General features: G+C 40.4%; 1 protein-coding gene across 1 annotated transcript in view; it reads right to left on the bottom strand.

The window, feature by feature from the left end:
- The window catches only part of MRC1 (mannose receptor C-type 1), a 113,241-nt gene that overhangs the window by 65,897 nt on the left and 34,626 nt on the right, over window positions 1-12,718 (bottom strand). The window contains exon 7 of the mRNA XM_002717356.5: window positions 7,328-7,513. Coding sequence (XP_002717402.1) covers window positions 7,328-7,513 — 186 coding nt within the window. The remainder of the gene's footprint in view (window positions 1-7,327; window positions 7,514-12,718) is intronic.

The following is a 12,718-nucleotide window of genomic DNA, read 5'->3' as shown; positions in this document are numbered from 1 at the left end:
GAGGCGGTGGTGGCTCTCATACCTGCAAGTGCCCAAGGGATTTTAGCAAAGGGAAAAATTCACATTAACTACTGACTTGAGTTTGGCTGGGAGGGTTGTCAGGGGGCTGGGCACCCACACAGGACTGTGAGGTGCCCCCATCCTCTCAATATATCATAGGCTCCGAGGCTCACACTGCCAAAGCAGAGCACTCACAGGCAGCTGGCTCTGAGAACATCTCTGCTAACTCTCTGAATGGGGCAGGCTCACGGCACTGGGCAGATCCTCTGCACCCTACAATAGATCCTATGCTAGGCCACAAAGCATGTCTCAGCAAGTTCAAAAAACTGAATCATCTGCTGCATTTGTCTGAGCACAATGGAATGAAATTAGAAATTAACAACTTAAGAATCTTTAGAAAATATGTAGACATAAGAACAAGCCAAAAGGGAAATCAAAAAATGCCTGGAAACAAATGAAGATGACAATATAACATATCAAAACTTATGGGATACAGCAAAAGCAGTTCTAAGAGAGAGGTTTATAGCAATTAATGCCTACTTCAAGAAATTGGAGAGGCCGGCACTGTAGCAGGTAAAGCCACTGCGTGCAGTGCCAGCATGCCATGTGGGCACCAATTTGAGTCCTGGCTGCTCCACTTCCAATCCAGCTCCCTACTGTGGCCTGGGAAAGCAGAAAAATACAGCCCAAGTCCTTGGGCCCCTGCACCTGCAGGGGAAGACCCAGAAGAAGCTCCTGGCTCCTGGCTTCAGATTGGTGCAGCTCTGGCCATTGCAGCCAATTGGGGAGTGAACCAGCAGATGGAAGATCTCTCTCTCTCTCTCTCTCTCTCTCTCTCTTTCTCTCTCTGCCTCTCCTCTCTGTGTAACTCTGACTTTCAAATAAATAAAAATAAATCTTTTTTTTTTAAAAAGACAAGAAATTGGAAAGGCATCAAATAAATGAGCTATCAATGCATCTTAACAACAAACCAAACTCAAAATTAGTAGGAGGAAAGAAATAATTAATTAAAGAAGAAACAAAAACAAACCTCCCCCCAAAAATACAAAAGATCAATGAAATGAAGAGATGATTCTTTTAAAAAAAAAAAAAACTGAAACACCATTGGCCCCAACCAAAAAAAAAAAAAAAAAAAGAGGAAGAAGACCCAAATTACAAAATCAGAGATGAAAAAGGAGATGTAACAACAGATACCACAGAAATAAAAGGAATCATCAGGAATTATCACAAATAGCTATATTCCAACTAATTGGAAAATCTAGAAGAAATCAATATATTCCTGGACACATACAATCTGCAAAACAGAATCATGAAGACATGGAAAACTGGAAAACTTAAACAGACCAAAAACCAACCCGGAGACTGAATGAGTAAATAAGACCATCCTGACAAAGAAAAGCCCAAGACTGGATGGCTTCACTGCTGATTTCTATCATCAGACATTTGAAGAAGAACTAAGTCCAATTCTTCTCAAACTATTCAAAACAATTGAAATGGAAGGAATCCTCCCAAACTCCTTCTATGAGGCCAGCATCCCTGTAATTCCTAAACCAGAAAAAAATACAACAGAGAAAAAGAATTATAGACCAACATCCCTGATTAACATAGACACAGAAATCCTCAACAAAACACTATCTAATCAAATCCATCAACACATCAGACAGATCATTCACACCAACCAAGTGGGGTTTATCTCTGGTAAGTTAAACATATGCAAATAAATAAATGTTATACATTATATTAAAAAATTAAAGAATAAAAACTATATGATTATCTCAATAGATACAGAGAAAGCATCTGATAAAATATAACATCCTAAGGCCATTGCTGTGGCATGGTGCCTGCACTGCCTGCAGTGCCAGCATCCCATATAGGCTCTGGTTTGAGTTCCAGGTATTCCTCTTTTAATCCAACTTTCTGTTATGGCTTGGGAAATCAACAGAAGATGGCCCATGTGCTTGGGCCCCTGCACCCATGTGAGAGACCCGGAAGAAGCTCCTGGCTCCTGGCTTTGGATTGGGTCAGCTCTGGCCGTGGCAACCATTTGGGGAGTGAACCATAGGACGGAAGGCCTCTGTCTCTCTCTCTGCCTCTGCCTCTATGTAACTCTGCCTTTCAAATAAATAAAATAAATCATAAGACAAAAATACAACATCCTTAAGCAAATTGGGTATAGAAGGAACAATCCAGGGCTGGAGCTGTTGCACAGTGGGTTAAGTCATGGCCTGCAGAACTGGCATCCCATATGGGCACCAGTTCGAGTCCCAGCTGCTATATTGCTGATCAAGCTCCATGCTAATGTGCCTGGGAAAGTAACAGAAGATGGCCCAGGGGCTCAGGCCTTTGCAACCATGTGGGAGACTCAGAGGAAGCTCCTGGCTCCTGGCTTTGGCCTGGTCCAGCCCTGGGGTTTTGTGGCTATTTGGAGAATGAACCAGCAGGTGAAAGATATTCTCATTCTCGTTCTTGTTCTCGTTCTTGTTCTCTCTCTCTCTCTCTCTCTAACTCTGCTTTCAGAGAAATAAATAGGTCTTCTAAAAAAATAGGAATATTTCTCAACACAATCAAGGCAATCTATGACAAACCCACAGCCAACATCCTACTGAATGGTGAAAAATTGGAAGCATTTCCACTAATATCTGTAACCAGACAAGCATGCTCACTTTCCCCATTGCTATTCAATATAGTCCTGGAAGTTTTAGACAAAGCCATTTGGCAAGAAAAAGAAATCAAAAGAATACAAATTGGAAAGGAGGAAGTTAAGTTATCTGTTTGTAAATGACAAGATTCTTTTTTTTAAAGTTTTTATTTACTTATTTGAGAGGTAGAGTTACAGACAGAGAAAGCGACAGACAGAGAGAAAGGACTTCCATCCACAAGTTCACTCCCCAAAAGGCTGCAATGGCTGGAGCTGAGTTGATCCAAAGCCAGAAGCCAGGAGCTTCTTCTGGGTCTCCCATGTGGGTGCAGGGGCCCAAGCTCTTGGGCCATATTCCACTGCTTTCCCAGGCCATGAGCAGAGAGTTGTATTGGAAGAGGAGCAGCTAGAACATGAACCGGCACACACATGGGATGCCAACACTGTAGGCGGAGGATTAGCCTACCATGCCACAGCATCAGCCCAAATGATGTGATTCTATACATAGGGGGATTAAAGGACTCCACTAAGAGAATATTGGAATTCATAAGAGAGTTTGGTGACATTGTAGGATATAAAATCAACACACAAAAATCAATAATCTTTGTATACACAGACAATACCATGGCTAAAAAAGAAGTTATAAGATCAGTCCCATTCACAATAGCTACAGAAAAATTATATACCTTGGAATACATTTAACCAAGGAGGAAAGAGATATCAATGATGAAAATGATAAAACATTAAATAAATAGAAGGAAACACAAAAACATGGAATATTCCATGTTCATGGATTAGAAGAAGTGATATCATCAAAATATCCATACAACCAAAAGCAATTTACAGATTCAATGCAATCCCAATCAAAATACCAACAACATTCTTCTCAGATCTAGAAAAAAATGATGCTAAATTCATACGGAAACACAAGAGAGCCCACATAGCTAAAGCAATCTTAAACAACAATTGACAAAGGAACTAAAATCAATCCTTTGAAAAAGGACAGTCTCTTCAACAAATGGTCCTGGAAAGTTGGATCTCCACGTGAAAAAGTTTGAAATAAGACCCTTCTTTATATCTCATACAAAAATCAACAAAAAATGTTCAAGAATCTGAATCTATGACCTGGGGCCAGTGCTGTGGTGCAGCAGGTTAAAGCCCTGGACTGAAGCAGCAGCATCCCATATGGTGCTGGTTCTAGTCCTAGCTGCTCCATTTCTGATCTAGCTCTCTACTATGGCCTGGGAAAACAGTAGAAGATAGCCCAAGTCCTTGGGCCCCTGCACCCATGTGGGAGACCCAGAAGAAGCTCCTGGATCCTGGCTTTAGATCAATGCAGCTCTGGCCACTGTAGCCATCTGGGGAGTGAACCAGCAGATGGAAGACCTCTCTGTCTCTACCTCTCTCTGTAATTCTGTCTTTCAAATAAATAAAATAAATATTCAAAAATAAAAAAATAAATCTATGACCTGATACCATCAAATTACTAGAGGAGAATATTGGGGAAACTCTGCAAGACATTGGCATAGGCAAAGACTTCTTGGAAAAGACCTTGGGAGCACAGACAATTAAAGCAAAACTAGACAAATGGGATTACACCAAGCTAAGAAGCTTCTGCACTGCAAAGTGCAAAGTGAAGAAGCAACCGACAGAATAGGAGAAAAATATTTGCAAACAATGAAACTAATAAAGAATATCCAGAATCTATAAAGACTTAAGAAACTCAACAATAAATTAACAAACCAGCAAGTTAAGAAATGGGCAAAAGACTAGAACAGGCATCTTTCAAAAAGAGGAAATTCAAATGACCAACTGACACATGAAATGCCACCAGGGAAATGCAAATCCAAACCACAATGAGGTTTCACCTCACCCCAGTTAGAATGGCTGTCATACAGAAATCAACAAACAATAAATGCTGGTGAGGATGTGGGAGAAAAGGTACCCTAATCCACTGTTGGGGGAATGTAAACTGGTCCAGCCACTGTGGAAGATAGTATGGATATGCTTCAGAAATCTGAAAATAGATCTACCATACGACCTAGCAATCTCACTCCTGGGAATTTACCCCAGCGAAATGAAATCAGCATATGAAAGAGTTCTCTGTATACCTTATTTATTGCAACTCAATTTATAATAGCAAAGATATGGAATCAACCCGGATGTCAATCAACCAATGACTGGATAAATAAAACGTGGTATATACACCTTATGGACTACTACTCAGCTGTAAAAACTGAAATCCTGTCTTGTTTACTTAGTGTAGGGTTAATCTTATGATATAAAACAAAGCAGAAGTAGATCATTGTAAAAATTAAAAGAATAAGAAAGGAAGCTGGAGGAAGGGTGGGAATGTGGGCAGGAGGGAGGGTAGGGTAAGAAGTAACACTCTCCCTCCTTCCTAAATCTGTATATGATTCATGAAATACATGAAATTTGTTTACCTCAAAAAAATTGAAAAGTTAGATGCAAAAATGACCAAAAAATAAGTTTTTATCAATTAAAAAAAAAAGAAAGAGAAAGACCTCAGTTACCCCTCAAGAATTTCAGGTGAAGATCAATGAAAAACTAAAACTCCAAAGTCTCATAATTATAATAAAGTATTAAAAGTTTCATATATATTTTTCTCATCGAAATGTCCCACATTATTACTTTTATAATTTCTAAGCACACCCTATCCTACAAACATAATGTAAGAAACATATAAGTATATATATTTGTAAAACTTTTGTTAGACTGATTTTTGTAAATCATGGAAGTTGGCCGGCGCCGCGGCTCACCAGGCTAATCCTCCGCCTAGCGGCGCCGGCACACCGGGTTCTAGTCCCGGTCGGGGCGCCAGATTCTGTCCCGGTTGCCCCTCTTCCAGGCCAGCCCTCTGCTGTGGCCAGGGAGTGCAGTGGAGGATGGCCCAGGTGCTTGGGCCCTGCACCCCATGGGAGACCAGGAAAAGCACCTGGCTCCTGGCTCCTGCCATCGGATCAGCGCAGTGCGCCGGCCGCAGCGCGCCGGCCGCGGCGCGCCGGCCGCGGCGGCCATTGGAGGGTAAACCAACGGCAAAGGAAGACCTTTCTCTCTGTCTCTCTCTCTCACTGTCCACTCTGCCTGTCAAAAAAAAAAAAAAAAAAAAAAGTAAATCATGGAAGTTAAGTTTAGTCATAATTTAAGTGTACAGGTCCTAGTTTATCTATTTGCAGTGGATTTGCATGATTAATATAAAAGACGTCATCTCAACTAGCTAAAATAGATCTACGTAGCCTTTTTATTTGGAAGCAATGTTAATTTTCCAACTTATCTTTACTTTTATCAATATTATTTTGTTTTAAATAAATAAATCCTTACTGATTTTTTAAGTGGAAGCTTTTCTAATTCATTCTCATGCTGAATTTAAAAGCAATCTTTGTTACCGAACTTTCCAATCTAATGACAGCAATAAAAATATAAGCTTCTCCTATTACTATATGTTATAAAAAGTAGAATATAATTTGCACAGTAGCCCCCAAACCATCTTAACTAACCTGTTTTCCACTGATTCATTTGCAAACTTTACTACCTGTTATCACTGTCATAATAAACTTAAGTAACTGTTATTTAGATATCTCAGTTCTTTATTATCTTTATAATTAGGTTATTATCTTTAGTCTGAATTTTTCAAGCAAGGTGAACATGGAATAATCAAGAAATTGTATATGAACTGCAGCAGACCATACCCACAGCCAAGTACACTCAATGAGTTAAACAGAAGAGGACAAACTCCACTGCGCACCAACGCCACATGTAGCAGTGCTGGGTTTTTTGGTCTTTGTTGGCTACTACTCTGCTGTTTCTCAGCTGTTTGTCTTCTGGCACACAACCCCCTTCAATTTCTGATCCTGTGCATCAGGAAGCGTCTCCTCCATCCCCGCATCCACTTCCTCTTGTTTTGCAGGGTGGAAATGAAGAACAGCTGCAGCTATTCAGCGGTCTCATCAGTGGAAGATGAAAATGATAATCATTTAATCAACAAGTGCCGCGGAGTGCCCATTATCATTATGTGGTTTCTCAACCCTCTCCTCTTCAGGACAAGCATGCCCAACATGTTTTGCCCAACATTTTTGTCATTTTTGTTGGTACACTTTCTTTGTATTTAAAAAACCATATACATGAAATCAAGAGCCAAATTTCTTGCAAAGATTTAAGCCAACACCTAATCACACCAAAAAAAAAAAAAAAGAAATTCCCATTCCTCCCACTGTTCATCACCCTATCAGCATTAGCTGTAATAATAACAGAAAAATCATAGCTTGAGATAGTTCATTTAGGGAGTTTTCTTGTAAGATAAAATGTGGGCCTTAAAAAAGAAGACACATGCAAAGACATGAGTAATTGCAAAAAAATTAAACATCATTGAAAGTTTAAGGTACACTGCTCTGAAACCAGATTATAGGTTAAAAAAAATAAAAACTATCCATAAATTGAATATTTTAAAGAAATAGTATATTTAAAAAATTAATTGAATGATCTTTTAGTTATAACCTGTTGGATTACTATACAATGTTCACATTATAGACATGATTAGCATTTGTCATTAGATTTTAATGTAGTTAATTTGAACGTCTTAAATTTCACTTTGATGCATTAAATTTTTCAGAGATGACGTAGAGGGGAGAAGCCTGGGGCGAAGTGTAGTATCAGTTTGAGGTTTCTCACCATATCCTAGCTGAGAGATAATGAAGTCAAACTCCTCGATGCTGTGGATGCTCGCTAGATCACCACCTTCCTTGCGACAGGCAATCAAGGCATCTTTCTGGATCTTCTTCTCCTCTCTGTGAATCCTGTAGCAGTGACCTGCATATGGCCACCACTGACTAGGACAGTTGGTGGGCACGTCACTTTCTAAAAAAAAAAAAATAAAAATAAGGTTTGAAAAGCATTTAAAAGAGAAGGTTTTATGAAAATATTTTCTTAGATTCTATATATGAAATAGTTCATAGACATAGACAAATAAAGGTAATGTTCACTTTATCTTGTGGCATATATAGTTGCATACTCTATTTTGTTTGGTTTGTAACTAAAAAGTCAATGAACCCATTTCTTACTTTAGAATGAAGTCAAATGGGAAATTTCTCTCTAAAGAGTTGTACTTACATTAAGACCACCCTAAGATATAATAGACTGTCCAATTTATCTACATTTAACATTACCAAACTTTCAGTAAGCATATATTATGCACTAAATAAACAAATAACAGAGGTCTGAAAGGTTTGATAGGTACAGTAAGACACACCCTATTTCTCTGGGAGGGAGCCAGTTATTCTTCAAAAACGAGTCAATACTCCTGAGATCACAGATAAAGCAAAGAAGGCAATTGTAGGGGATGGAGATCACCAGAAGCCCTCACACGCAGAGCAGTGTGAGAAGCCACCTGTGCCTTGCACAGACCCACTAGTATTTCCTTGCCCCTACCCCAAATGACATGTTTTAGGAAAGGGATAGAAATTCAGAAATAGTTCAGGCAAAATCTGAATTTGCCACAAGTTGTATGATCTTAGGCAAGTCACATCACCTGAACAAAAGCATCCATACATGTAAAAAAGTTACATATTGTGAATACTAATATTAAGCTGCCCATTTTCCCTGTGTTCCTCTGAGGTAGAAAAGTATAGAGATAATGCGCGATTATTAATTAAGCCAGTGGTCAACATCCTCATTGCTGCTACTGACCACCACAGTCAAATTCCATAATCTTGACTGCATATTGCAGAAATGTACTTGAAGAGTAATGACCTGGGGTAAACAGCAGTGAATATGCTTGAAGAGAAAGACTTACCTTGCTTGTCCCTGTATGCCCTTGAACTTGAAACAGGATAAGGTGAAATGAATGTTGGTGCAGAAAAACAATTGAAGTTTTATTTGATACATGGCAGCTTATTATTACTATTTTCTGGATATTATTTCATAAGGCAATTTGGTAGCACCTCTGTAGACAGGGACTGTACTACTAAATGCAGGTCAAAGGAGCCAGCATTGTGGTGCAACTGGGTTAAACGCCACTTGGTGACTCTGGCATCCCATTTTGGAGTTCTGTTTTGCCTCCCAGCGGCCCCACTTGTGATATAGCTCTCGCTAATACAACTGGGAAAGCAATGGATGATGGTCCAAATATTGGGTTCCTGCCACCTGGAGACCCAGCTGAGGTTCCCAGCTCTTCAGCTTCACTCTGGCTAAGCCCTGTCCATTGTAGCCATTTGGGAAGACAACCAGTGGATAGGAGATATCTCTCTCTCTCTCTCTCTCTCTCAATCTGCCTTTCAAATAAATAAATACAGCTTTTTTTTTTTTTTTTGACAGGCAGAGTGGACAGTGAGAGAGAGAGAGAGAGAGAGAGAAAGGTCTTCCTTTTGCCGTTGGTTCACCCTCCAATGGCCGCCACGGCTGGCGTGCTGCGGCCAGCGCACCGCGCTGATCTGATGGCAGGAGCCAGGTACTTATCCTGGTCTCCCATGGGGTGCAGGGCCCAAGCACTTGGGCCATCCTCCACTGCACTCCCTGGCCACAGCAGAGAGCTGGCCTGGAAGAGGGGTAACCGGGACAGAATCTGACGCCCTGACCGGGACTAGAACCCGGTGTGCCGGCGCTGCAAGGTGGAGGATTAGCCTAGTGAGCTGCGGCACCGGCCTTAAATACAGCTTTTAAAAACATAAAAATAAATGAATATAAATTTCACACTTATATGCCCAAATATGCTGCCTTTGTAAATGCTCAATATAGAGTACTATGTTATTCTCTGAATGAATCATCCCATTTTCCCTTAAAGGTGGGACTGAAATATCTTTGTTTAAGCCCCAAATTCCGTGCCTAGTAGTCATTCAAGAAAATAGTCCATCATAATACCCAAACACTGTATTCTTGTAGTGTAAAAATTCATGCTTTAAAAATTCGATTCCCTCCACACAATTTAGACTCTACACACGCTCAGCAGTTACCAAAGGTTGGGGGTGGCGGGGGGGTGGGGGCGATGTTTGCAAAGCTCTGCAGCCCTCTGGTGGGATATTTTAATTGTACTGCCTGAGAAACTGAAAATAATGTCAGCCAATGCTAAGGGCTTCAAGAAATGAACAGGTGAACTTGAAAAATATCTTAAAACGGGGCTGGTGCTGTGATGCAGCGGGTTAACAGCCTGTCTGCATCCCATATGGACACCGGTTCGAGACCCAGCTGCTCCACTTCCAATCCAGCTCTCTGTTATGGCCTGGGAAAGAAGCAGAAGATGGTCCAGGTCCTTGGGTCCCTGCACCTGCATGGGAGACCCAGAAGAAGCTCCTGGCTCCTAGCTTTGGATCAGCACAGCTCCAGCCATTGTAGCCAATTGGCTATACCTCTCTCTCTTCTCTCTATGTAACTCCAACTTTCAACTTTCAAAATAAATAATTAAATCAAAAAAGTATATTTTTTCCTTAAAGTCTTTTAACTTCTTGACAGTAGAGTTATAGACAGTGAGAAAGAGAAAGAGAAAGGTCTTCCTTTGGTTGGTTCACTCCCCAAATGGCCGCTATGGCCGGCGCTACACCGATCTGAAGCCAGGAGCCAGGTGCTTCCTCCTGGTCTCCCATGCAGGTGCAGGGGCCCAAGCACTTGGGCCATCCTCCACTGCCCTCCCAGGCCACAGCAGAGAGCTGGACTGGAAGAAGAGCAACCAGGACTAGAACTAGCGCCCATATGGGATGCCGGCGCCACAAGGCAGAGGATCAACCAAGTGAGCCACAGCACCGGCCCAAAAGAAAAGTATCTTAAAACAACTATCTCAAGTGAAATGAAGGGGAGTTCCTAGGGACAGCCCCAAAATATCCTTTGTTCCTCTAGGGCTTAGTTCTCCATTAGGAATGCCCATGCAAGCCACCAATGTGAGCCACGTGCAGATTTTTAAATGTGCTGGTAGTCACAGTAAATACAAAGAAAATGAGGCAAGCACCTTTCACTTTAATGGCATATTGTGTTTGACTCAATATATCTACAATCTTATCACTTTGACATGCAATGAAAAATTAGATGCTTTACATTTGTTCTTGCTGCTTGGAAATCCAGCATGCATTTTACCCTTGCAGCACATCTCAGTTCACACTGACTACATTTCATGAGCTTCTACAGCAACAAGTGGTTAGCGGCTGTGGACAGCACAACTCTAGAGACCTGGAATTATGGGCATACAAGGTAGTGTTGCAAGGACTAAAGCCATGAGGTTGAATTCTTACCCAGTGGGGCCATCAGTCACATACACTGCATAATTTGATCTCTGATAGGATTTTTTCTAAGCTCTAGTTTATTTGAAATAAGAAATAAGAGAATAATCCAAGAATTATAGAGATTTTCAAAAACCAAAGTGAGGTGAAGGTTAGTCAGTGGAGCTAGGGAGGCATTATAGAGAAAAAAGACTTGACTGACTGCTTGACCATAGGAACATGATTCTGCAGGAAGAATGGTTCATTAACATTTCCACGGTACAAATGAGGAACCTAAAACTGGAGGGTTAAGTAATAGGGCTAAGTGACAGAGTTCTTTCTCCTGAACCAGAGGAGCTATAAAATAATGATTCTCCTCTTCCCCAGAGTGCCCATTCCAAGTCTTTAAAGAAGTGTGTTGGGGCCAGCATTGAGGCATAGTGGATAAAGCCACCACTTGCAATGCTGACACCCCATACAGGCGCCCGTTTGGGTACAGGCTGCTCCACTTCTGATCCAGCTCCCTGCTAATGTGCCTGGGAAAGCAGTGGAAGTTCACCCAAGTACTTGGGAGCACCCACGTGGGAGACCCTGAAGAAGCTCCAGGCTCCTGCCTTTGGATTGGCTCAGCTCTGGCCACTGTAGCCATTTAGGGAGTGAACCAGTAGATGGAAAATCTCTCTCTCTCTCTCTCTCTCTCTCTCTCTCTCTCTCTCTGCTTCTGCCTCTCTGTAACTCTGCCTTTCAAAAAATAAATAAATTTTTAAAATAAATAAATAAAAAGAAATAAGTGTATAAGCTCTTCCAAGAAAGAATTATAGTATTATAGTATAGAACAGAGGATAAAAAATGCAAAAACAATGGAGGCCTCCCTGAGACACACCACAGTCATTATGGAGAATCTGTAAAGTATAATGAAACCCTGTAACCAGGACCTTCACCTGCCTCTGCTAGAGACCTTGGCAATAGCCATTGTTACTGAGCTCCCAAACATTCCTGCTCTGCCTGATCCAGGAACTCCACTTCTAGGAGCTGTGTCACAGGTATGAAACGGCATGTGCACTATTAGAATAACAATTAATAAAAAATTAAAGAAACAATTTCGTCACTTCAGGATTATTTGTAATAACAAAATGTTGTAAGAAAGCTAAACTTCCATTAAGAGGTGACTAGCAAAAAGCAAGATATGATCTCAGTAATGGCAATTGTTCATCCATAAATGCACACAGAAGCTATTTATTAATGCACAGAATGATGTCTAAAATTATTGCTAGTGGAAAAACTTAAATACAAAATGGATAGGATGTTGCTACCTGAATAAAACAGACAAATATAATGATAACCATATTGGTTATAGCTTCATAGAATAACCAGGTAAGGATGCACAGCCACCAACGCTTATTCTCCAGAGAGGAGCTGGGTGCTCAAGGGAAGAAGTGGGAGGAAAACATTATTCCTCATTTTGTATCTTCTGGATTTCTATCAATGTCAATTATATTTTTAAATAAATGGAATTGCTTTTAAGAGTCAAGAAGAAAAAAGTCAGAAATATCACACCATCAGGTTTCCTAAGCAGAAAAAATAGAGAAATAAACCATTTACAATGTTAGGTGTCCTCCAAAATCAGCTGATACTGAAAAAATAGTTTGCTTTTGTCAAATTGAGAAAGAATTCTTTCTTGCCTTAGTAGCTGAATTATTCTATAAAATTATAAGGAAGAGTCTAATTGAAATTTTTTCCTAGAATTTCACATTCATGTAAGATTACTATTTTTAGGATACTTTATTCTGTGAAGATTTCAGAATAAGATGTTACATTAAATAGTGTTAGGACTCAGATAAACCCATGAGGAAATAATATAAAGTCTCTTTCAGATATTTAT

The sequence above is a fragment of the Oryctolagus cuniculus genome, chromosome 13 (assembly GCF_964237555.1).
Source record: "Oryctolagus cuniculus chromosome 13, mOryCun1.1, whole genome shotgun sequence".
NCBI lineage: Eukaryota > Metazoa > Chordata > Mammalia > Lagomorpha > Leporidae > Oryctolagus > Oryctolagus cuniculus.
The sequence above is the reverse complement of the archived record's forward strand: the minus strand, read 5'-3'. Positions and strand labels throughout refer to the sequence as shown.